The sequence below is a fragment of the Diabrotica undecimpunctata genome, chromosome 3 (assembly GCF_040954645.1).
Source record: "Diabrotica undecimpunctata isolate CICGRU chromosome 3, icDiaUnde3, whole genome shotgun sequence".
NCBI classification, from domain to species: Eukaryota; Metazoa; Arthropoda; class Insecta; order Coleoptera; family Chrysomelidae; genus Diabrotica; species Diabrotica undecimpunctata.
The window spans coordinates 28,924,194-28,951,482 of NC_092805.1; the positions used below are offsets into that span (position 1 = coordinate 28,924,194).

The 27,289-nt window shown below is 34.2% G+C and overlaps 1 protein-coding gene across 1 annotated transcript in view; it reads left to right on the forward strand.

Moving 5' to 3' along the window:
- The window catches only part of LOC140437884 (arrestin domain-containing protein 3-like), a 40,747-nt gene extending 17,087 nt beyond the window's left edge, over positions 1-23,660 (forward strand). The window contains exons 2-10 of the mRNA XM_072527680.1: positions 1,954-2,102; positions 2,160-2,230; positions 9,399-9,508; positions 9,571-9,739; positions 10,776-11,029; positions 14,056-14,179; positions 17,296-17,410; positions 17,468-17,558; positions 23,600-23,660. Of these exons, the coding sequence (XP_072383781.1) occupies positions 1,991-2,102; positions 2,160-2,230; positions 9,399-9,508; positions 9,571-9,739; positions 10,776-11,029; positions 14,056-14,179; positions 17,296-17,410; positions 17,468-17,558; positions 23,600-23,660 (1,107 nt within the window). The 5' untranslated portion in view covers positions 1,954-1,990. The remainder of the gene's footprint in view (positions 1-1,953; positions 2,103-2,159; positions 2,231-9,398; positions 9,509-9,570; positions 9,740-10,775; positions 11,030-14,055; positions 14,180-17,295; positions 17,411-17,467; positions 17,559-23,599) is intronic.
- The last annotated feature ends 3,629 nt before the right edge of the window (positions 23,661-27,289 follow it).

Here is a 27,289-nt window from a genome sequence, read left to right on the forward strand (position 1 = left end):
TGGTATCATGGTCACCTTCTTTATGTAGTTCAGATGGCAGATGTCTATTCCGGGTGATTTGTTTCTGACTAGTTTTTTAACTGCATCTTTAACTTCAAGAATCGTTGGTGGTTCCTCTTCCCTCTTATATGTTCCCCTTACCACATCTCTTTCGTCTTCCAGGTTTTTTTCTTCTTTCTCTATGTTAAGTGCCTGGTTAAAGTGTGCTACCCATCTATTTAATACGTCTTTCCTTGTTGTTAATATGTCGCCATTCTGACTTCTGCATTGTCTTGTGGATGCCTTGAATTCCTTTGTGTTGACGTTAAGTTTCTTATAGAATGCTCTGAATTCTTTCTGTCTGTTGAGGTTTTCTATATATTTAAGTTTCTTATTTAAGTGGTTTCTTTTTTTCTTTTATTTCTCTTTGTCTAGTAATTCTCTACAGTTGCTCTAGTTCGTCGGGTAAGCATCTTTCTGTAGGCTTCATTTTTTGGCTTCATTCAATCATTCATTTATCTTTTGTTGCATTTTTGCATACATCGTCAAACCAATGATATTTATAATAGGATCATTAATTTTATTATTTTCCCGTGTGTTTTTTTATTCTTCGTTTTATTGAAAAGTTTTATCTCTGATTTCCTTCTCCAGTTGGGCTGTTCTTAGGTTTTGTTTTCCTATTGGTTCTTTTAATTACGTAATTTCTATTTTCGTTTATTTTAATTAATTTAGTAGTGTTATCGTGGTACTTTTTGTCATTTTTAATTTTTATTAACTTTAAAATTCTTAGATAGCGTCAATAAGTTTTTCCACTTCAACTTTTATCTACAACGTTCAGAATAAATGTGTTCGTCTATAACGTAGAGTTTTCTTTGTTAAAGTTTTCATGAATTGTCCACAACTTTTTCAGCTAGAACTTATTGACATTCTAGTTATAAAACAGCTTTTCGAAGATATTTTACGTAAATTTAATTTCGAAGTAACTGCAACGAAACCTAAACAGATTCCAACTGGACTACTTGGATTTAATTCACTGTTTTGTGTACAACTTAAGAGGTCGCTGGTTAAATATATTAGTGAAAAATGGCAACTATAATTGTGAATAAATTACGAGAATTAACGGGCTTTAGCTCGTATCGTTATCTGTATAAAGAACATAGACTCATCTTTTGAAATATTGATGTATTCGTAGCCAGTGGATTAGCGTTGGTACCACGTCAAGACGTTAATGGACGACCGGCGCCGAGGGTCGATAGGACGAGAACCGATACACTTGATGTTTTAAGTACGCTGTCTCGTGATGAAGTGTGTATCTTGAGATGGTCAGAAACCCTCTGGCCACGCTTCGAGGTGGTCCGTAGGGCGAGGGTATACCAATAAATCACTCTATTGTATTGAGATTTTGAATGGCGATAATTTAAGTTAATTGTCACGGTAATATGATACTTTACATCAGTTTCTGTGTTTGCGACACAAAAATTAGAAAAGAGAAAGTCAAATTCTCTGAATATACTAAACGTGTTTAAGCCAGTTTAACAATCAGATTTTATTGAATAACAGGAAACAATATATTTTAAAGCAAATAAGTTAGAATATACCATTAAATTAAGTCATATTATAGTACCGAAAAAGAAAGGAAATAAATGTAAAAATATGAAAATAAATACTACATACTTTCCCAAACATTCACATTTAATCAATTTGTGACTTTTGATGCTTCAGTGAAAAGCACGTATAAAGAAACGCCCAAAAAATGACAAAATTGTGAAATACCTTTATGTAAAATCTGAAATTTATTTGTGGTATACTATAGTAGATACACGCCAAGAACGCGAAGGAACGGATCTCAGAATCTGAGAAACTTAGATCCTTTTCGTTTTGTTTTGTTATTATACTCAAATGATTATAGTGCTTTTTGTATACAATATATCTCGAATTTTTCATAAAACTTCTCAATTTATTCATAATTTTTAGATTTATCACTTTAATCTTCCACTATACAAACATCATCATGGATTACATAAGAGACTTTGACGTTCAGCTGGAAAAGGATTATTACTACGCTGGGGAAACCATTAAAGGGAATGTAGTTTTGGACACAATAGAAAACTTCAAACTCAGAAGTAGGTTAAATTTAGAAACTCAAAAGTAATAATTAAATAAATGTATCCTTTTTTTAGCTGTAAGGGTTATTTTGAGAGGGAAAGCACATGCAGAATGGAAAGTACTAGTATCTGGTGAACGACGAACGGTAAGTATGCTAATTTTTGCGTTTTTTTTTTTCTTAAGGTGCGTTTCCAATCAACGATTTAATATTAGAATTATTCAAATTTTTAAAGCAATTGCCAAAAGTTTATTACTTTATGAGATGAAAATTATACTATATCAAATTAAAACTTCCACACCCTATATCAAAGTCAACAACAGTAGTTAAATAACCATCTATATTTATATAAAAATCAGCTTCATCTTCTGAACATTTTCTTTTCTTCTAATGAATTCGTTAATCAACTGGTTTTCGATTAACTAGATTCTATCTATATGTAATATATATATATATATATATATATATATATATATATATATATATATATATATATATATATATATATATATATATATATATATATATATATCAATCGGGTTAATATGTTCTCCGACATTTTTCTACTTCCAGTTTCCATTCCTCTTTGTTTAAATGTTGTGGGAGATTATGGCTTGGGAAACAGAAATGAAGGTGGAGATTGACTTTTCCAGTTCTGTCAAGAGCACGACTTCATTATATAGAATACTCACTTCAAATTACCACCGAGAAGACTCTACACCTGGAAGTTAATTGTAGAATCAGAGAATAAAATTATTAGAAAACAAATCAACTTCATTCTAATAAGAAATCGATTTCTCCTCCTCAAGAATTTCTCTCCAGTCGTCCCTATCCATCGCCTTCCTTCACCAAGCACGTATTACTATATTTCTCATGTCTTCACGATGTTAACACGGAACCTTGTTGTGGGTCTTCCTCTTCTTCTCTGACCAATGGGTCTATCAAGAAGCGTTTTTCTAGCGGGGTTATTTTGTTTCATCCGCATTACATGCCCTATTCACCTCAAACGTCGTATTTTCGAAGTTGTATCGTCTGCTAAACACTCCATTGTCATTCACTGCTCCATAGATTCGCCTTAGTACTTTTCTTTCGAAACATCCTAACATGTTTTCATTACTTGTTGGTCTCTGAACTATATGTTAGGACTGGGCGTATTATTGTTTTGTAGAGTTTTTTATATAAAGTATAGTAGAGTAATTTTTGTATTTCTCGATATAATTGTGGAATTAAGGAGGAGATATTAAGTCCAAAATAGCATCTGTTGGCCGTGCAAATTCTGCGGTTTATTTTTGCGGTAGTATTATTTTCAGTGTTAAGGAGCGCTCCCAGGTATAAAAATTCGTTCACTGCTTCGATGACGTCGTTTTCTATATCAAGTGGTTGTAGGATTTGTGGTTGCGTGCTTATTTCATATGCTTCTTTTTGTTGGTGTTTATTATTAAACACATTTTTGTAGTTTATTCTTTTAGTGCTACATACGTCTCTCGTACAGCGTTTTCCGTTCTTCTAACAATATTGATATCATCAGCATAGTCAAGGATTTGCACTGATTTATTATATTTTGAACTAATAGTTGTGATTTGTGACACACATATTACTTTTTCCAGGGCTAGATTGAACACTATATAGAAGAAAGGGTCTCTCTGGTACAGCCCGATATTTGTTCTAAAAGGTTCAGACAGTTCCCCCTAAATTCGTTCTCTATATTCAACTTTTTCAAGAGTTAGTTTTGTTAAAGATGAGTAAGACTCATCGACAAGACCAACTCGACCTGTGAGCAATTTGGTATGAAAATAAACATTAAAAAAACCAAAGTGATGTCAATCCGAAAAAACCAAAACGTACCTCAACCTTACACAATAAATGGGCACATTTTAGAACAGGTCAATAGATTTAAGTACCTGGGATGTTGGATCGATAGCAGTCTAAATCCTGATCTAGAAATAAGATCGAGAATAGAACAGGCCAGAAAATCTTTCGAAAAAATAAAAAAACTGCTTTGTGATTCTCGAATAAAACTCGAAATTCGACTACGTTTATCAAAATGCTACGTCTGGTCGACTCTTCTATATGCGGTTGAAACGTGGACCCTTAAAACATCAACCGTAAATAAATTGGAGACCTTTGAAATGTGGATCTACCGGAAAATACTCAAAATTTCATGGACATCGCATACCTCAAACGAAGAAGTGCTGCATAGAATAGGCAAGGAAAGAGAACTTTTTAACACAGTAAAAGTTAGAAAAATATCATACCTAGGCCACATACTGAGAAATAATAAGTACCAATATGCCCAACTTATAGTGCAAGGAAAAATCGAGGGAAAGAGAGGCCTAGGAAGGAAAAGACTATCGTGGCTCAGAAACATCCGACAATGGACAGGGCTAAATTTTGAACAGCTAATAAGAACAGCTGAAGATAGAGAAGAGTTTAAAATTGTAGTAGCCAACCTCCATTGAGGAGAGGGCACTTTAAGAAGAAGAAGTTTTGTTAAATTTACTAACTGATTTGGTATTCGTAGCTCTTTCATTGCTTTGAACATTTCTCTTCTAATCACAAAGTCGTAGGCTACTTTGTAGTCTATAAATATGTGTTGAGTATCAATGCCATATTCAAGTGTTTTTTTCTAAAATTTGTTTCAGGGTTGCAATCTGATAAATTGTCGATTTACCACCTCTGAAACAACCAGCCTTATATTTTCCTACTACCCGTTCTGCATATGGTGCCATACGGTGACATAGTACTGTGGAAAATATTTTATACTGTGCATTTAGAAGAGTAATTCCTCTGTGGTTAAAGTATTCAAAGATATCTTCTTTTTTTGTGTATGGTGCAAAGTATTCCAATCATTGGGGAGGGATTTCTGTGTTCATATTTCTTTTATAAGCTGCTGTAATGCCATTATGGTATCGTGGCCACCTGCTTTATATAGTTCAGTTGAGAGATTAGATATTCTGGCTGATTTTTTTCTGGCTAGTTTTTTTAACTGCTTTTTTAACTTTAAGAATAGTTGGTGGTTCCTCTTCCCTCCTGTTTCCCTTACCTCATCTCTTTCATCTTCCAGGTTTTTTTCTTATTCCTCTATATTAAATGCCTGGTTATAGAATTTAACCCATCTATTCAATACATCTTTCCTTGTTAATATGTCGCCATTTTATGTCTGCATTGTCTTGTGGTTGCCTTGAATTTTTTTTTGTTGATGTTAACTTTCTTATAGCATTCTCTAAATTCTTTCTCTCTGTTGAGGTTTTCTATATATTTAAGTTCCTTATTTAAGTGGTTTCGTTTTTTCTTTTTGTATCCCCTTTTCTTCTCTTCTCTTTGTCTGTTAATTCTCTACAGTTCTTCTAGATCGTCGGTAAGCATCTGGACAAACTGACCTTTTGTGGTCTCAACAAGAACTTTGTACTGATATTTTCTTATCTATATAGTTTTTAGCTCATGGTATACCTTACTCAAAGTATACAAATCTTACTTCTTGTGTGACCCATGTTTTTTTGTTTTGGTAATGTTTGGTTTTCCTAATAGTACAACTAATATTTATTCTTATTATAATATTTACTATCAACATCAGTTGTGTGATAAACTTCTTACAATGTTTCTTTATTCAAGAAATTGTTGAATGCATTTATAGCGACTTCATGTGTTACTCTGAAAGTATTTCGAACTGATGTCATAGTTAGATTAATAAATTTTAACCTTAAAAGGAATATATCGTGATCCAATTCTGTATTTACAATTACAGTACCTATAGAATTATCACAATTTGTATATACCTGATCTAAAATATTTCCGCAAGTGGAAGTGGACCTTGTAGGTGTAAAGTTTTTGGGAGACAATCCATAAGATGCAAGAAGACCAGAAAATCTGTGTAAATTATTTAGTGTCATGGAATTTACATTGGAAAATTATGGGGGAGATCTATGTCTAGCAGTAAACAAGCGAAGATTAAATGATGACATAGTTTTAAATTTTCACGTTCAGACGATTCGATCGTATATTGCACTCTGAAATTTTACCGGACACGTCCAAATTTACATTTGATTTACTTAGACAAGAAAACAACAAGAACTGTATGTCTGTTTTAATCCAACCCTTGTATATATCCTAAAATATAACACCAGGAACACTTTCAGCAGGTTTTGAGATGCTCCTCAATAATTGCAAGGGTTCTCGTATCTCTTCCACTTATCTCTCGACAGTTCTTACACGTCATTCCTTGTTTACTACAAAGACATGTCGATAACGTCCGATGCCTCGTTGAAGTTTCTGGGTCACGCTGTTATCGTTCAGGCACAACAAATATGCATATACGCGAGGATTTCTATTGGAATTGGTAAATATGGAGTAAATGGATTGAAAGTACCTAGGAGCTGTTTGAAACTTTACATTTGTTTCTACACAAGTTGCAATCAGTTTAAAAACTGATTTGAGACAATGATCAAACCATTTGATTATGTGTTCTTGTAATTGTGTTATTTCGAAGCTTTTGATCTATTATTTAAATATAAAGGAAAGACAGTTTTTCTACATTTTTGTTTTATTTAAATATAATATATTTTTCTTTTGATTTTCTATAGAATTAATCCGTTAAAAATCCGGAAAAAATTTCGGTCCCACAAAAGGTTTTTTGCACCTCTTTGGCTAATTAGGGGGCAATTTCGTTTGCCCAAAGTGGGTCAAATAACAACCTTCCTAGCAGGTATCTCAGCGGAAAAAACGGACGAAATAAAACTCGTTTTATTTGATTTAACCTTGGAAAGACAGAGTGACCAACACAGAGGTATTAAGACGAATGGGTAAAGAGGTGGAATTGTTAACATTTGTTAAAAGGAGCAAAGCGTCATACCTGGGCCATGTGTTGCGTAATGATAAGTACAGTCTGCTACAGCTTATCGTGGAAGGCAAGGTTGAAGGTAGAAGAGGTTTGGGTAGAAAGAAGAAATCCTGTCTGAGAAACTTGAGAAAACAGAGAAACTTATCGTTTGATAGTCGCCAACCTTCGGTAGAAAACGGCACATAAAGAAGAAGATATATCGAAAATTAATCAAATATATTTTCGTGTATTAATTAATAATTGTAACAAACATAACAAAGGATTATTGATGATATGTAAAGACCTTAACAATGATTATTCTTATAATTTTAATATAACAAGTTTGCAATATTAAGTTTGTTTGAGTTACTAATACTGAGAGGTAGGAATTTTTGTGTTGTATGTTTCTGAGACTAAATCCGTCAACGTATTTCCAAGCTGAGCGAACTGACTATATCGTACATACGTCATGCTGACACTTAAAGAAGAAATAGATAACAGTGAATCGTCAAAAGTTTGTGACGAAAATTAATAATTAAGATTGCTTTATAATTTTAATATATTAATGTCTTAGACATGTATTTCTGCTGTGTTTCCGGTTTTCAATTATATAAGATTGCGACCGAGAAATGTGTCATAAGTGGGTTAATAAATAATTTACATAAACAATTATTTTATAACAAGAGAATTATTTAAAATGCCTTGTTCGCGATAAGGAAGAGGCACGTATGTATATATGTTATATTATATGTCCATTTGCTCAAAACTCATTTGGGATGTAGCCCTTGAGGTATCTACCAAAGAACTTTTTCTTAAAATTTGTATATAAATATAAATACAATAAAATGTTAAAAATGACTTACATATGTATACATATATATATATATATATATATATATATATATATATATATATATATATATATATATACACTACCGAGCATAAAATTGGGGTCACCCCGTAATTTGAATTTATTTTAGAAATTATTATTCTGTTTTAACTATTTTCGGTTGTAACATAGTGTACTAATGGATTTCTTGAAAAAAAAATTGTTGTCGTTGTTGATTCGATAAGCGTTTGAGATAAAAAGGCCCCCTTAGCCTAATTCCCCAGTAAATTGTTTGTGTATTGTTATCACTGTCAGTGTATTGCAATGAGCATATATTCTGTTATGGCGGCAAGAATTGTGGAGGCGTTAGAAGATGGTCACGGTCAGCGCGAAACTGCGAGAAACGTTGGTGTAAGTCTCTCGAGTGTGCAACGAGTATGGCAACGGTACGAAGAGACCGATCTGATTACTCGAAGACCTGGTTCAGGTCGAGGCAGGGTTACAACAGCTAGAGATGACCGCTTTATCGTTTCTAGTGCTTTGAGAAACCGAACGGTCACGGCAGTTTCTCTTCGAAATCATCTGCAAGAAGTGAGTAATGTAAACATATGTGAATGGACAGTTAGGAGACGACTTCATACTGCTGGTTTATCTTCTCGAACTAGAGTAACTGGACCGCCGCTTTCCCGTGAACACCGAATTGCCAGATTGAATTTTGCACGAGAACACTTGGCTTGGACAATGCAGGATTGGAGTCGTGTATTGTTTTCCGATGAATCGAGATTCTGTCTTACGGGCTCAGACAAACGTGTAAGAGTGTGGCGACGTCCAGGCGAGAGATATGCTCAAGCATGTGTTGCCGAGCGTCTTCCATTTGGTGGAGGGTCAGTTATGGCATGGGGAGGCATATCGTTTGATGGTTGCACGGAGTTAGTCTTTATCGAGAATGGGACATTGACAGCGCATAGGTACCTGACACAGATTCTGGAAGACCATGTTTTACCGTTTATGGTTATTCTTTGAGACGACGCAACATTTAAGCATGATAATGCACGGCCCCACACTGTTAGGATAGTTACTGAGTATTTTGGCGAGGTTCAAATCACACGATTTGTTTGGCCTGCTCGCAGTCCAGATATCAATCCCATAGAACATGTTTGGGATGAGATGAAGAGACGTTTACAGAGTCATGTGCCGGCCCCAGAAATTCGAGAGAGCTTCGCGACACATTGGTGCAAGAATGGAATAATCTTCCGCAGAATGTGATCCAAAATCTGATCCAAAGCATGCCTCGTCATTTGCAAGCTGTTATCACTGCCAGAGGAGGGAATACTCGCTACTGAAGTTCTTAAATTTTTTTTTTTTCAACAAAAAGCACATCAAATTAAAATTGTCCCTTTTCAATATTTAGTATATCAAAGGAAAATTCTTCATTTTCATTATTTTTAATAGACTTTAAACGACAAAAACGTTGTTTTCTTTAAGCAATACGTTAGTAAACTATGTTACAACCGAAAATAGTTAAAACAGAATAGTAATTTCTAAAATAAATTCAAATTATGGGGTGACCCTAATTTTATGCTCGGTAGTGTATATATATATATATATATATATATATATATATATATATATATATATATATATATATATAGAATCCATCGTAATTTTAGGTAAAAGACGATCAAGTGTTTGTTGACGAACGGCAGACGATCTGGGGTGAAAATAACTTAGACTCAACAATACCTATTCTTCCCAGAGGCGTGCACAGGTTTCCTTTCAAGTAAGACTTAAGTTTTTTTTTTGAATAATACATAAAATAGTTGTAAAACATCTTATTTATAGATTTTCCTTACCAGAAAGTAGTTTACCGTGTTCCTTTGAAAGTAGATTTTGCTACATTCGATATTTTTTCAAAGTTACTGTTGATATTCCATATGCCAGTCCTCCGCAATGTATCCAATATTTTACTGTTGTTGGTCCACACATAGACTGTATGGAAGAACAATATCTGGTAAGTACAACAGAAATTTTAATTCGTGAGTTCTATATTATCAGTTTATCACAGCTAGGTTTTGTTTTCAATCATAGCAACCTCAAAATATACCGTACGACGCTACAGTGATCTGCCAAAAAAAAACGATTTACATGGATTTTCCAGATATTTATTAAGCTTCCGTGGAATTTACACCATTGATCATACCAAGGAAATTAGGGATCTAATTATAGATAAAAGGAAGCTAAGTAGCACTAAACTAGATTCCTTGTATATAAGCTAGGAAAGTTCCTATTGAATTCTTTTTTTTCTTGACGATCATCATTATAATCTTTATCTTGTCTTCAGTACAGATGTTGTTGAACCAGGTTCTGAGGTTCTTTAACCAGTTCTTCTTCTTTCTAGATCTTGCCTTCCAAATATTTTCCTTGCAAAATGGCTTGTAGGAAGGCATATCTGGACTTATTTCGCATAATGTGTGCGAAGTGCTGTAGTTTTTGGGATTTGATGGTGTTCAGTAACTCTCGGTTCTTTTTTATTCTTCTGAGATCCTCTTCATTTGTAATTTGGTCAGTCCATGGGATCTTGTGTATTCGTCCATACAGCCTTATTACAAACGCTTTCAATATCTTGCACATATCTTCGTTCAAAGTCTACAATTCAGCACCATAAAAAAGAACAGAGAAAACGTAGCATCGCAGCATTCTAACTTTTATATCAAGTAAGAGATTGTGGCTTTGAAGAATGTCCTCATTTAGTTGATGGCTTTTCTGATACGCGCTCTTATCTCCTGGTCATTTGTTCATTCTTCATTTATTATGATGTCGAGGTAGTTGTAGTGCCTTATTATTTCTCTTGTTTCACGAATAGTTGATCTTTTGTTTTGTTAATCTGGGGTTAGAATGAAATTGTTTATTGGTCTAAAATAAGACCAGATTTAAATAATATCCAATGTAGTTGTAGTTGAAGAAAATCGCAATGTCTTGCAGAAATTACCCATGAAGAGTTTTATTGTATAAGATATTAATAACGTCTTTTATTTTTTGTGTTTTAGAAACCAGTCGCACTAGAAAACCGAAAATCCACGTGCTGTTGGTGCTGTAAAAAAGGCACCATCAGCTTGAGGTGCGTCATCGCACGAACTGCCTATGTTTGTAAAGAAAGTGTTAAGCTCAAAGTGTCAATTGACAATCAAAGTGATGACGAAGTTAAACTTAGAGTGAAATTAGAACAAGTCTGTGAATTTTTTATCAATAAGGGCGTTTTGGGGGCCAGCAAGGATTTGAAACACTTAATATTTGAATACGGGTAAGTATATCAGTTTGTACAAGGCTTTTTTCCTGTACTTTAAGCAAAATGAAAAACATTACTTTCGCAAAAAGACAATAATTTAGTGTTTTTGTCAGTATTCTTTACAATTCTTGAAAGTGTTGCTATTTTTGATTTGATGGTTGAAGTATAGTTAAAGGTGTAGTATAATGCTATTCCCCACAGCTATCCTTGCTGAGACTTTTTTTCTATATGGTTGTCATCTGTGATTACCGCCTGCAGATATTTAAACTTTTTCACTTCTTCAAGTTGTGGCCATTAATAGTTATCTGCCTAAATCTTTGTCTTCGATTTTTGGTTACAAGCACGTATTTGGTATTCTTTCTCCGTTTCTAGCATCCTAATTGATTGGCCGTCTTCGTTTATCCGGTTTTCTTCTAGTGGGCAAAGTCCAATTTTCTATCTAATAAATAATTTAATTTAAATAAACAATGTGTTGTTTTCAGACACGTCTCTGTACAAGATCTGATAAGATAAACACTTTTTTATATAGAGTAAATATGGTTGTGTCTCCATTTTATTTGGAAATCTTTTCATTTTGTTCTCAATACTAAGAAAAAAATTGGTTGATAATATTAATTTTATTGCAAGCATTTTAAATGACTACTTTTAGGAACTAAGCTCTTTAGACGTTTTTGTATTATATTTGTAGAGAAGTATTTATCGGAACCCTAGGTTATTGACAACTGAAATGGTTATGAAGATTGTTCTTCTTCACGTGACTTCTCCGCTAGGGAAATTGGCAATCATCATTGCTATCCTTATCTTTGAAGTCGTTGCATTGTATTTAATTGCATCCGAACCATTCTCTGAGATTCCTCAACAAGGTCATTTTGCTTCGTCCTATGCTGCGTTTACCTTGGATATTGTCCTGCATTATTAAATGTAGGATATTGTATTTTTCACCACGGGTTATAAAGGGTGTTTTTTTAGAGGTAGAGAAATTGAAATAGAATAAAACAAAGATGATATTTATAAATTGACATGATATTAACTTTATTTGAAAGATAACCTTAGGCATTATAATTTAAATATGATTTCTGGCATATGATCGTCATGGCTGGCTCTAAAGTAGTCTAATCTAAACGTCTAATTTTTGATCACTTTTTCCAATATTTGTCGCTGTATATCGGTAATAAGGTGGCTAATATTGTCCTCCAAGTGGCCAATCATTTCATGCTTATCGGCGTAGACTAGATCCTCCACATATCCTCACATAAAATAGTCTAGCAGTGTTAAATCGGACGATTTTGGAGGCCAATTCATGGTCCGAAACCTGAAACTTTGCGGTTACTAAACGTTTCTTTCAATAAATCAATTGTGACACGAGCTGTGTGACATTGTGCCATCTTATTGAAACCACAGCTCCTGCACATCAGAGTTGTTCAATTGCTGTTCAATATAGCCGTCACCATTGACCGTAACGTTCTGGCCAGCATCGTTTTTAAAGAAGTACGGTACAATGATTCCACCAGACCATGAAGCACACCAAACAGCCAGTTTTTCTGGATGTAATGGTTTCTCAACAAATATTTGAAAAAATTCGCTTATGAAAATCGGAATCAACGGGAATTTCGTTATGGCCCCACTCACCGAATCTATGAATCTACTCCTTGCTAGGTAATGATGTACCTTCAATTCTTACATCAGTTGGATTTTGTAAGCACGCAAAGCAAGATGTTTATGCAAAAGCTTCTATAAAGTGGATAGACACGTATCCAACTGCTGTGCATGATGACAGATAGACTGATTTGGGTCTTTCTGTATGCTACGTTCCACAGCAGCAACAACTTCTTCTGTAAGCATTGTATCACATGTCTGTGGATACCTATTATCATTAAGAGTAAACGTGGTGCAAAAACGTTCCATGGTTAATCGAATTACTCCGATGGACTATTATATTGACCATAAACTGGACGTAGTGCTCGAGACGTGTTTCAAACAGAACCACAATTTTCAAAATAAATATACAATTATACATAGTTTTAAAATTATTGGGTATGTCAGAAATATTTACTTTACTTTCGGAATATTCATTAAACAAGAATGGTGATAAGACACATTCTTGTGTAACACTTCGTTAATTTTAATTTTTTCTACACGCATATAAGTTATTTAATATTCTAATATCTCTTAGCCAATTCACAGCGATTCTTTTGACGTCGTCTGTCTAACGTGTAAGTGGTCTATCTCTCCTTCTTCTGTCAGCTGGTGGTCTCCACACTGTAATTTTTTGGTTCCACCGCTCGTCATTCATTCTGGCCACATGGCCCGCTCAGTTCCACTTCAGCCATACTATACGCTCTATGACATCTGTGACACCTGCCCTTTTTCTTATTTCTTCATTTCTAACTCTGTCACTGAGAGTCAGTCCAAGTAGCAAGCGCTCCATTCGTCTTTGGGCTACCCTGAGTTTGGTTGCTGTAGCCTGGGTTAAGGAAAGTGTTTCAACGCCGTAAATCAGCACACGAATAATTTGGCATGTTGCTCTTGAAGATGTGTGATAGAGCTCCATATACGGTCCATGCTAAAGCGATTCTTCGTTGCAGTTCAGCAGTTTGGTTGTCCCTAGCAATTTTGTATTTCATGGCCCAAGTATTGATATTTATGAACTAATCTTATTTCATTGCAATCAACTTTTGGATTTTCACTTGGTACCAGATTGGTCATGTTTTATGTTTTTTGAAAATTTATGTTCCAATCAACTTTATTACAGGCGGCATCTAACTTAGTAAGGGTAGTTCCATTTTTTTAACTTATGTTATCAGAACAATGTCGTCCGTAAATCGTAGATGCGAGAGCATTTCGCCGTCGACATTGATTCCTTTGGCTTTCTTTGGCTCATGCTTTCAAAAAATTGGAGTGGGAAGCCAAAGAAATTTTTAATTATACTAAACACGTAATCATGAAATTTTTAATTATACTAAACACGTAATCATGAAATTTTACGGAAGTTTTAACATCTTGTTTATGCTGTTGTTATATTGTATTATATTATATTTTAGGGGATGTCATGTGAAACCGCATGCCAAAAGTAAATGGGACAGCTCTAACTATTTAGTTATACCACCATTGCCTACTACTCTTGTACATATATGTCGGTTGGTGCAAATCTACTATTTACTAACTGTAAGTATACTTAATTTTTACGAACATTATTTTATCTATAACCACAAAAAAAGGTTTTTATCTCACCCATTCGTATCGACCAAGCTACTTACTGACGAAAAGACCTAGCAGATCATCTCCCATTGGTTAAATCGTACGATAATAATCTTTACCATACCTAGTGATCTAGATGGTGATAGATTAATCTTAGAACACAGGTACACGATAGACTCGAAGACACCGTTGCTCAGTACTGGTAGATTATGAGCGGAGACGTTCTGAGTCAAGTTCTGAGAAAGAAACAAAATGCAATTATCATTAAAATAAAAAAGGTAAAATTCACTATATCAACTATATTTAATATTATTAAAATTCTAATAATCACCAAATAGATATAGAAATACCTAGGTAAAATATTTAAAAATAAAGTAAATAAATATCGTGTGAAACATATCATACATTGACAAAGTTATTATCGTAATTCATGAGAGATGTCTTATTGATCTCTTTAGTTAACTTCCTACTAAGTCCTTTCTTTAATGGATAAACAGTGTTGGAAAAATATAAAATACAAAAATATGCTTTTAGGTTTAGAATATTAACTATCGAGTTCATCCACCTTGGGTTAAACATGTTTAAACCTGAGACTGTACAAGAATATTAGGTGGCAATAAATACTAAATATTAAATTTTAAATAACATATGCACCCCCTTCTCTTTAGGAAAAAAATGTAGCATACATTTTTTTGTGGCGTAAAGATTTCAACGAAGTGATCTTTACAAGTTGGGCGATAACCCATTTCGTTAACTGGTTTAGATGACTGTCGTAGAAAGTAATAGTCACTTCCTTGATATACTCCAGTATCTTCAACTTTTTTTGTAATTTTTTAATTACTGTTAGATAGTTCATTATCGATATCAATTCTTGAGTCCTTCATCAACTTGTATTCGGTAGCGAATTATCTCTGTTATTATTTAATTCCTGTTTTACGTTGGTCCCAACTACTTGTGGAATAAGCATGTTTCTTATTCTAGTATTTGTCATCTACTATAATTACCTGCTCTACTTTATTGTATTTACCAAGTATTTTTTGTTAGTTATTTGTATTAATGTTTTTTTCTTTCATTTTACCTTCTTCCGGAGCATAATCGCCAATAATGATTCTGATATGACTTCTATCAAATTTTAATATAGTTGGTACTATCCGTTCATTTATATATAAGTAATTTTTAATGTCTATGTATCCACTTTTTGTCTATTGGTATAGCTGCATCACAGTAACCTCTTTCATTTGGATCTACTGCTTCTTCTTCTTCTTCATTCTTGTATGTAGGCTTTAAAGCCTGTTTCTTCTTCAATATTAGACTCCTAAATTGTTTAAATTATCGCACCACCTTTTTCTTGGTCTGCCAATACTTCTTCGTCCATTTGGTGACCTATCTCATATCTATTCATACTATGCTATCCTCTGTCATTCTACTAATGTGTTCGTTCCACTACTGTTTTCGTTTTATGTATCACCCATCAATTTATGTCTTGTATATTGCATGTTCTTCTTATGTTTGCGCTTCTCTCCCTATCCAACAGACTTTTTCCTGATATTCGTCGAAGTATTTTCATCTCTCTTGTTTCTAGTAGTCGTATCGTTTAAGATGTGTCAGGTCTTGTCTCCGCCGTGTATGTTAATATAGGTCTAATTGCTGTTTTATATATTCTTGTTTTTGTGTCTTGTCTTGGGTGTTTGTTCTTCCAGATTGTGACATTAAGAGATTCCGCCGCTTTACTTGCTTTTAAGCTTTGTTGTCGTACTTCTGTAACTTTTTTTCATCTCCGTAACTTTTTTCCGTCTTTATAGAGGGGGGGTCTGGAATCTCCAAAAAACATCTCAGTCCAGGACGCCGCCTGACTGACCTTAGAGCAGGATTCGTTCTTCGTACTCCCGGCGATAGTTCCCGAGTTACTTTAAAATGCCCTCTCGTCGCCGAGTCTACGCCGAATGCCTACCTGCTAAACCAGACCCTCCTCTGCGATCCGGAAGCGGAATGGCCCCTGTAAGGCCGGCATCACTTATCAACATCTCCGTAACTAGTTATATCTATTCCCAGATATCTAAAACTTGCTTCCTGCTTTATTATTTTCCCATCAATTCGATTTTACATCGTAGTGGGTATTTTATGTTGTCATAAGTTTGGTTTTTTCTGCTGATATTATCATATTGTATTTTTTGACTGTTGTATTGAAGATGTGTGTTAATCTTTGAAGCTTGTCTTCTGTCTCGGCGGTTAATGAGGCGTCGTCTGCATTACATAATATTTGGATTTCGCCCATTATTAAATTAAAGAGAAGTGGGCTTAACGAGTCACCTTGTCTGACTCCGCTTTGTACTGGTATACACTGTGTTAGTTTTCCCTTTATCTTTGCCTATATTCGATTATGGAAGTAGATGTTTTCGATGGTTTGTATAATATTGATTGATATGTTTTTTATACAGCAGTAGGTGTATAAAATTATTGTATTGTTTCTACATTGATTATTTCTGTCTGTTATGTGATACCTTAGTAATATTCTGTCTTGTCACTAATTCCGATTTTGAGTTTTACTTTTTTAACGGGAGTCTTTTTTACACGAATCCGACTATGTCTCGTTTTCGATATGAGTGTTCCTAGTAAATGCATCTTCCAAATTTACCCTAGTGGAGAAATGGAGAAATTATCAGTGCGTGTTCTTCCCGAGTTTAGTAGAGGAATCATAAGTTCTAATACTACTTGAGTCCCCAAAGATGTAGTTCGTCTCACATTTTGTTTTCCAGTTAGGTTTTTATATTTTACGTATATTTTTTACACACAGTTTAAACAATGTTATTCCATATTCGTGCCGTTTTTCTGGAATTTATTGCCGCAAACTTAACCAGCATCTAAACCACAGCATCGTTCCATCGTTACAGATTTTTTTGCAAAAAATGGACAGTCAATTAAAAAATGTTTGCACTATTTATTTCGCCACAAATTTCATATTTAGGGGTATTATTTCTAGTAAATAATAAATAAAATATTAAGGTATAGTATTCAGATACAAATATTCACGTATCTGCAATCAGACACTATTCTCAAAGTTTTAATTTGCCTATTTCTTTCAGGTATATCTTGACACAGACAAGGACTACAACATACTACAAGTTAGCTGCCCAATAACGATAGGTACAGTGCCATTTAGGATTCCTAACTCGAATAAAACACAAGTCATCAAATACGGTAACAAAACGTTTCATTATTACCATTTTTAAGATACTAACCATATTTGGTTTTCAGAAAATGCTTGTCCGGTGGTGGAAGGTGGTATGTACTTAGCGCCAGAATTTTTATTGGGACAAGTGTATGATGGGAATGAACATCATCTAAAGTAAGTAAAATCAGTGTTAAATTTGTTATTGAAATAATGATAATTTGTGATGTGTGCACAATGTTTTTAGAGCGTCTCTGGCATCTCAAGTACTTGCTGTTTTATTTTAAATTTGTAAACGTTGTCTATACCCTGTTTGATTTTTTTCCACTGTTCCTCCATTTGTAGCTCTGTATTTACTTGTTCTACTTCTTTCTCTTTCAATTTATCTACGTCACATTTTCTCTGTGCTTTTCGCCTTTCATTTCGTCTTTCATTTTTTTTGTATATAAAAGCAAAATTATATTAATAATCAAACTTATTAATTTTTTTTAATTATTTTGCAGATAGTATTTAAAACATTCTTTGGTAAAAAATCTCATTTTAGTGATAACTTGATGGTATAATTAGTACTCAGACATACTGAGTCTATTACTTTTGCGTAAATTTTTTTTATTTCAAGCCAACACGTCCTTCTTACCTGAATGTATATCAGTTTAAAAAATAAAAGATAACTTTTTTCTCTCAATTATATTTGTAAGGTGAAGTGGGGTATCTGTGGATGGAATATAAAAAGTTTTATTTTGAAGTTACTTATGAAGTTAGCTGGGTTTCAAACCACTTTCTTTTTGTTTGTAGATATGTATTAGTAATCTATTAATATGTTCTCTTCAATAGAAGATGAAAATGAATTAAGAGAGAAAAGTATTGACATTCTTCTTTCACATGTAAGGGTCCACCCGTTAATTTAGAGTAACTGTGGACCCTGACGGGGAAACTGTGGTCTTCTTGGTAAACTTTACTTTGTAGTTATTATAATGAAAGGTGTCATCATCATTCAATCTTCGCTTATCCACTGCTGGACATAGATCTCCCTCATAATTTTCCATATATTTCGATCTTGTGCCTCTTGCATCCAATTCCTATTGGATAACGTTTTAGATCATCAGTCCAAAGTGTTGGTGGACGACCTCTGCTTCGGTAGGCATCATCTCTTGGTCTCCATTCCAGTATCCGCTATGTCCATCTATTATCTGTCATTCGAGCCACGTGACCTGCCCAGTTCCATTTCAGTGTTGCTACTCTCTCTACTGCATCAGCCTTCGTGTTCTTTGTCGTAGCTGGCGATTTATGATCTTGTCTCGTAGTGAAACGCCCAACATAGCACGCTTCATCGCCCTTTGACACACACGGATCTTTTGAACTGTTCTCCTTGTCATGGTCAACGTTTCCGCACCGTAAGTTAACACTGGCAAAACACACTGATTAAACGTTTTTCTTTTAAGGCATATTGGTATATCAGACGATCTGAAAATATGGTTCAGCTTGCCGAAGGCTGCCCAAGTCAGTCTTATACGACGGAGAAGCTCAACGGTTTGGTTATCTTTTCCTATGCGAATCTCATGACCTAGGTATTTATAGGCCATTACCTGGTCTATGGATCTTGTTCCTACGCATATATCTTCGCTGACTACAAGATTTGTCATCATCTGGCTTTTAGATATATTTATTTTCAATCCCCCTTCCAGCGAAGAAAGGTAGAGCTGATTTAAAAGTTCTTTGGCCTCATCTATCCTATCAGCTATTAGTACAATATCATCTGCAAACCTTAGATGGCTAAGCTTTTCTCCGTTTATGTTTATGCCCTTGTCGGTCAGTTTTGCCCTTTTACATATATATTCCAAAAGCGTAGTGAACAGTTTCGGCGATATGGTGTCCTCCTGGCGTACTCCACGTTGTATCGGGAATTTCTGGGTTTGACCATCACCCACTCTAACACTGCCTGTTGCGTTTTGGTATACGTGTTTAATTATATTTATATACCGATAGTCAATTCGGCATTCTGTCAAGGTTTCCAACATTTTTTGTTGATTAACGGTGTCGAATATGCCTTTTCATAGTCGACAAATATTAAAGCTAGTGGTTTATTATATTCAGTGCATTTTTCTATAAGATGTTTTATTACCAGTAGGTGATCGTTTGTTCCATAACCTTTTCTAAAACCCGCCTGTTCTATGGGCTGATAAAATTCCAATTTATTTTCTAGTCGTTTCCTAATTATTTTTGTAAATAGTTTATAAATATGTGAAAGTAGACTTATGGGCCTGTAATTCCTGAGGTCGGTAGCATCCCCTTTTTTATGAAATATGATAATTTCTGCGTTATACCACTGGGTTGGTGTTATTGCTTCCTGCAAACATCTAGTGAATAGTTTGGCAAGGACCTGCCATAATCTTTTTCCAGCCACTTTCAAGGCATCTGCCACTATTTCATCGCCTCCGGGGGACTTATTGTTTTTCATTTCTTGCACTGACCTTCGAACTTCATTGGGTGTTACGTCCGGTAAAATTTCAGATTCCTGATTGATTATATTTGGTAATGATCCACTCCGTTTACATTGCTGTTATTTGTATAGTTGTCTATAAAAACTCTCTATCGTATTCATAATTTGGACTCTATCTTCAATGATTTCCGCTGTTCATTTCTTAATTTGTGGACTTTTTTCTTCCAATGGACATGCTCTGTCTGAGTACTTTCAAGCTTTTGTTTTCTTCTATTACTCTAGTTATTTCCATCGTATTGTATCGTCTCAGATCTTTTCTAACTTCCTTTTTAATTTTCTTATTCAAAATTCTTAGTTTATTTTGGTTATGATCCTGATTTTTCCTAAGTTTTCTTCTTTCCTCTAGAAGATGTTTTGTGTTGTGGCTTAACTGTGAACTGCTTAACTTAATGAAAGGTGTAACTGTGGTTTAAAATAAAAGGAACATTAAAAATGCAGAAACGAAATTTTTATTAAAAACCATGAAACAACAAACAGCTAGGCAATATTTTTGAATCTCCTTAAATCCCCACAAAACGTAACGACGTTCTCATCTTCTGATTTTGGGTCGTTCAGTATTCCTAATATCTTATCATAAGCGAACAAAAGAGGCTCATTTTCCTCACGAAATTTGAAAGCATTTACCACACATCGTTTCAAACATTTGATTATCACGACTCTTTTCACTGCATTAATTTGACATATTAGTCAAATCGAATGAGTAACTGCTCGTTTGTTTATTCGTACCACGATGCATTTTCCTGGTATTATATTATCGTCAGTGGGTTCTTGAACTTAAGATTCGGCACCTTCTTCCATATTGTCATTTGGAGCTTCATATAAGTCATCACTCTCTACATAAACTACTTCATCGAAATTATCATCGTCACTACTTAATTTTGATTTCTTCGAAGCTTTTGTCTTAGTTTTTGATAACTGTAGGTGTTCTAAACACGTTTTAGTTACGATCACCTCAGCAACATCTATTCTTTTCCTCTTCCTTTGATGTAGCTTCGGAGAAGGTTTCACTGTTGCTAGTAAAATGTTCTCCCAGGATGCAATGGAAGTTGGTGCAATGCAATTCTGGCTTTCTATAGTAGAGCTGCAAAAGGTTGTACATGGGATCGTAGTTTGCTTACCCGTAGAACTTTGCTCGTCAGTGATAGTGTTAGGAATGTTTTTCTCTTCATAATATCGTTTTAACTTTTCGGGATCAAACTTTTCTTTGTTAATGGAATCTCGATTTAGAGGAAAAATACCTGTTTTTCTAAAGCCATTCACCACAACAGGTTTTTCCTAAATTTTTGCGCTGCCAATCTGTTAGCAAAGCATCTCATGAAGACTTGAGCCCCTTGAAGACAGCGACATCCAAAGGCTGCAATATTGAAGAGGTATTTGGCGGTAATTTAAGAATAGTCACATATTCTGCCATGGATAACGCAATCAGTTCGGGTGAAATGTGCGATAAATGACCATCGTAAATCAAAAGAGAATCCTAACCTCTGTTTTACCCCATTTGTTATTACCTTTTATCCGTGACCCAATCTAGTTTGTCTTAAAAGCAATGTCTTGATGGGTCCCTAGACGAGAAACGAGTGTCCATGTTTTATCCCTATCCTATCCTTAATAATAATTTTAATGCTTAAAATTTGTAATGCTACTTAAGTTTGAAATTTATATTATCTTTTTATTCTTTCTGGGTAGAAAATTTTCATGTTGTGACTGGCTGTATGGCACTTACCTATGCCATTAAAACAAAAAAAAAATCAAAAGAGCAGGCCTTTAAAAATTAAAAGCCGTTTCATCTGCATTTCATATCCTAGCAGAGTATTGTTGAAGTTGTAAATTATTCATAATAGCTTCCAGTTGATCAAAGAAATCGTAAACAACAAATGGGTCACTTTGTTGTCTTACACGTGATGCTTCAATTATCTGAGGTTTCTTAATAAAGTCGATTGCGTTTTGAAAAATTCAGAAACCAATCTTCACCAGGCTTCCCCTCTCTAAAGGGCGTTTGCAGATTATTCTGCTGAACATATACCTGTACAGTGTTGAGTATTTAAAATAGGTAAAAGAAATAAAATTAGACTTACTCACAATCAATTTAATTTTACTACCAAAATCGACCAGTTCCTCTCCTAAAAAGTGATGTAGTGCCAATAAGCTCCCTTTTTAAAAGTTCTATGTCTGTTTTGTCCTTTTAATTGTGTTCTGTTTGTCCCTAATTGTCCTTAATTGTTTTTAGTTTTATAATTTTAACATATGACATCACAATTTTCTGCCAAAACAGAAATTAAATGCCTTTTATCAAAAAATTTGATAATTACAAGTTAAAGAAATTGCACACCCACAAAATAGTACATCTAATTTCATTCATTGTCATATAACTGTTCTCATACTGTAAAAAATTTCAATAAATTAACACACATTTCTAAAATATATCTCTTGAATAAATATAAATAACTTTAACAATTTAAATAATATAAAACATCACTTTCATTTAACAAACAATCACATATACCTTACTCTTATTTCATTTGTTAACATCTCTCCCCTCAAGAAACTTTCTCGTTAATTGTCAGACAGTTACAACATTAACCGAAGATCACCCATCATCAGCTATTACAGGATAGTTTGAACTATGTATCACGAATCATTATGTAAAAATTCTTGTACCGGCATCGTTTAATTTACTTTGTACCGTTTGACTTGAAGATGCATTTCAAAGTGTAGAAAGCGAAACCGGTCGTTTTGGTAGTAAAATTAAACTGATTGTGAGTAATTTTATTTTTGTGAGTGTTGATTGTGAGTCTAATTTTATTTCTTTTACCTATTTGAAATGGACTCACACAAGCAACACATTCATGATTTATTGAGTATTTGTTTGCGAGATAGTCCAAACCCCCACTTACTCATAGTTTTTATCCGAGAAGCCAAAATGTCTTCATCTTCTTCAGAAAGGGCAGTTCTACCACCTCCAGTCACACCTGTAATAGATTTTCATTGTTTTAAAAAGTAAAATCTAGTAGGTACCTAATTTTGTTATTATCTGTCCTGCCGCTGGTCTACCTTTCCATTGCAGCATTCTTGAGTGAAGATTTTTCCCGATTTCACATCTCTTTTAGCCAGTTCTAATGCTTCCATTGAGTACCTACTTCCGACACCACGATTGATAGTCTTTTTAATATATTTTCTTGGCATTTTTGCACCCAAAGAATAAGTTATAAACAAATTTGCCTAAAAACTTTTGGAACCACAGTTCCCCCGGTATCGCCGTCCACAGTTGCACCGATCATGTGTCATGTCTGGGTAACTGTGGACTCCTTCTTAATTACCAAACTATTCTTCTCATACTCCGGATACTCAGCGCTAAATGGCGCCTGAAGTTTACTTTCAGAAGCATTTATTGAAAATTAGCACTGCTTCTGTACTGAACCAAGTTTTTCAAATTTAAACTACGCAATTTACTTAGATCAAAACATGGCGGTTAGAGTTTGCTAACTGAATTTTTGTTTTGGTAGCTGATGTCTCAAGAATTTCTCACTAGCTACTCTCTCTACTACCAGAGAGATTAAATAAGTATGTACTGTAAACTTTATAAAATCTTGTTAATTAAAAAAACATTAATGGGTGCCACAGTTATCCCAAACAACAGTTAACCCATTTCACCTTATAAGTTTCTTAATAATAAATTACTAATAACTGCAATAATGACTTATTAAAATATCATATTTTTTAGGGATCCCTTGGTGTTGTACAAACCCGTATACGTCACCGTAGACAAGCCAGAAAACCAATAAACCTAATTTTAATGAAAAAAAACCGGCAATAACTTCATAAAAAAGTAAAGTACCTTTACAGGGTATGTCTTCAATTTGATTTTATCACCATTTAAGACTGAAATATTACAACAAATTTGTAGTCAATTTTTTCACATTTTCTTACATCCCTTTGAATGTCTTTGCGGAGCCAGGTTATTTTTGTACTTTTACTAAAACTTTTACAATAACATAATAAAATAAAGTTCAATAAAAACATACGTCAGGTAACGTCACGCTGATATAATTTGTTGAGTGGTAATTGATAAGTCGTGTAATTTGTTCATTCTAAACAAACAAAAATACATATTGTATTGGATCATAAATTTTCATTTTGAACTCTTTTTTGTAATTCCGTTCAAAACTTACAAGTTTAAAATATGTCTTTTTATAGCTGTTTTATATATTTCGTGTATTACGAGAGGTTTTTTTGTAGAAACTAAAAAATTTAATGACAAAACATAATGACAACGCGACGCCTATTTATTTTTCATGTGGATTTTTCTGAACAATAATTACATAAAAAAGTATGGGAATACAAAACCACCAAATTATTCACACTGTCAAATAAAGGAAGACTATTATGAAGAAGAATATTACCAGATGAAATGTATAACATGCGGCCTAGTTAGCTCGTAGGTAAATTTATCCCCCTGATAGGATTTCGATTACTACTGCAAAGAGAAAACCAAAAAATATTACCAAGGTCGCCTCTTCGAAGACAATGACAAACAACGAAGTATTATTTTGTTAGATACAGCTTTTTTACAGAAAAATTGCTTAAAATCCACTGCAGTAAGTGATGGCAAATTCGGTTTATGCTGTCGCAAATTCCCCTGCAGGAAAAGTCGTTGAAATTTACGTACACTGTATTAAGACGTTGTTTGTATCTGTATACACTTAACGATACACACCACAGATATGTAAAAGATGTACGATACTAAGCATTTTGTATGCTTGTACTTAACAAAAATAGCATCTCAATTCTTCAAGAACTCATGAATCAAGAATCATGACAAAAAGTCCTAAAGTGGGCAGAAAGCTATTAATAAATTTGTACAATACTAAAGGCTTAAGACAAGCATATAGCCCTTATTTTTCTTTATGTCTTGTCCAGTCTCCCTGACGTTGGTAATCATTCTGGCGAATTGTTCTGCTCAAGTTTAAAGAGTTGGTCGTCATTGATGATACATGTCCAGTCGGGAATGTTCTTCAGCCACGATGCTTTTTCGCGATGGATTTCGGCTAAGATCATAAATTTGGTTTTAGTCGCATTTATATTTAAATCCATTTTCCTTGCTACTTCGCTGACTCAGTTTAGCGGATGCTCGAGGTCTTGCGTCTCATAAAACTACGACCAGTTCTTCGTCTATTTTTATATTATAAACTTAATCTTCTATAGCTTCTTTTTGGGATTCCGTACTTGTGTAGTTGCCAACTTTTACATTTGCCATCTGTTTCCAATATAAATTTTTGTTTAATTTCAAATATGTTTTCATTATTACGAATATTCCAACTCCATTTATGTGGTTATTGTCATTAAAATCACTACCAGAATAATACAGTGTTTTATTACCTCTATCACATGTTCCTGATATGTGTCGTTAATGTCCATGATGTTTATTTTTAGAATATGTCAGTATGTGACTCCCACTTGAATTACAAAGGCGTTCACTTGCAAACATTATTATCATCATCATTCTGGCTTTACAAGCCTGCGTGAATACTAGGCTCCTCAAAAATTTCTCTTTAGTCGTCCCTATCCATCGCCTTCCTCGTCAAAGCACGTATTCTCATATATCTTATGTCTTTATCGGTGTTATTGAGAAACCTTGTTCTGGGTCTTCCTCTTCTTCTTTGACCAATGAGTCTATCAAGGAGTATTTTTGTTGGTGGGTCATTTTGTTTCATCCGCATTACATACCCTAATCCATCTCAGACGTCCTATCAATATGTTTTACGATATCGGGTTCCTGGTATATTCTATAAAGAAACAACATACAATTTCTAAAATACTAGTGACTGCGGCAATTACAAAACTTACAGCCGAAAACAGGTTTTTAAAAAATTATTTTGTAATAAAATTTATTTATTCGAACAATTTCAAATGCAATAACAACTTTAAAATAAAAGGCTCTTAATATATTAAAACACCGGTATATATAGTCTTTCTATACTTCGTAATCATATTGCATAATCCAGGGTCATAACTGTTGTGACTATGTGCAACCAAATCTGTAGAATACTATGTTTAAAAGCCGTTCTATCCCCTCCGCTGAACTCGCCGTTTTAAACGTTCTTAGCCGCCTTTATCGTCGTTGTACTTTTCATCTGTAAATCTAGACAAAGGGGCCTTACTGTTCGAAATAAATGGGAAAGTTATGGAAACATGTGATCACTAATTAAATGATTAAAAGAGGCTACGATTGCTATTAGAAATGTAAGGATACAAGTAAATCTTTAAAAAAATGGAACATTTGGTAATAAATAAAGGCAAAAACCCCCGGAATCGATGAAATCTGTTAGGAAATGTATAAAAAAGGTAGTGATCAACTTTTTGCAGCAATCCGTAAACTAATAGTACTTATATGGCAGAAAGAATTAGTACCAGAAGAGTGGTTAAAGGGAATAATATGTCGGTTGCATAATAAAGGTGGTCAACTGGAGTGTAAGAACTAGAGATTCATTACTCTGTTAGCATCTGCGTATAAAATCTTCGGCAATGTATTGTTTGAAAGACTTAAACATTTTACAAAGGATATTGTTGGTCAATATCAATGCGGATTTACTGCTGGAAAGTCAACTACACATCAAATTCAAGCACATAGACAGATTCTAGAAAAATCAATAGAATATAACATAGATACACACCATCTCTTCCTAGACAGCAAAGCAGCCTATGACAGTGTGAAAAGAACTGCATAATATAATGCAATGATAGACTTTTGGTAGAATAGATAGAACAATTCTACCTAATATACTGAAAGAATTTGGAATACCATCAAAATTAATACGACTAGTGCAAATGACAATGACAGAAACAGAAGCACAGGTATATATTCAGGGACAGATCACTGATGCGTTTACGATAACGCAAGGACTGAAACAAGGCGACGGACTAGCTCCAACGCTCTTTAATCTTGTTCTGGAATATGTAATTAGACGGTTGACGGTGAGCGCAAATAACATACTTACAAACAAGTCTACCCAATTAGCAGCATACGCAGATGACATAAACATAATGAGCAGAACAATGAATGCAGCGGGAGAAACCTACGTTGAGTTGAAACAGAGTGCAGAAGCAGTAGGGCTAGCAATGAATACAAATAAAACAAAACTACTCATACAAACCAGATCAAATAGACCGGTGCAACAACACTTTATTGACGATATAGAACATGTAAATAGATTCACATACCTAGGAATGGATCTGGTCGCAAGCAATGAAGAAGAACCGGAAATAAATAGAAGGCTTGTGCTGGCAAATAAAGCCTATTTCGCGATGGGCCACATATTCAAATCGCGAGACGTACACCGGAAAACAAAACTCCGGGTCTATAAAACAATAATCAGGCCCATAGTAAGTTATGGTTGCGAAACATGGGTGGTGA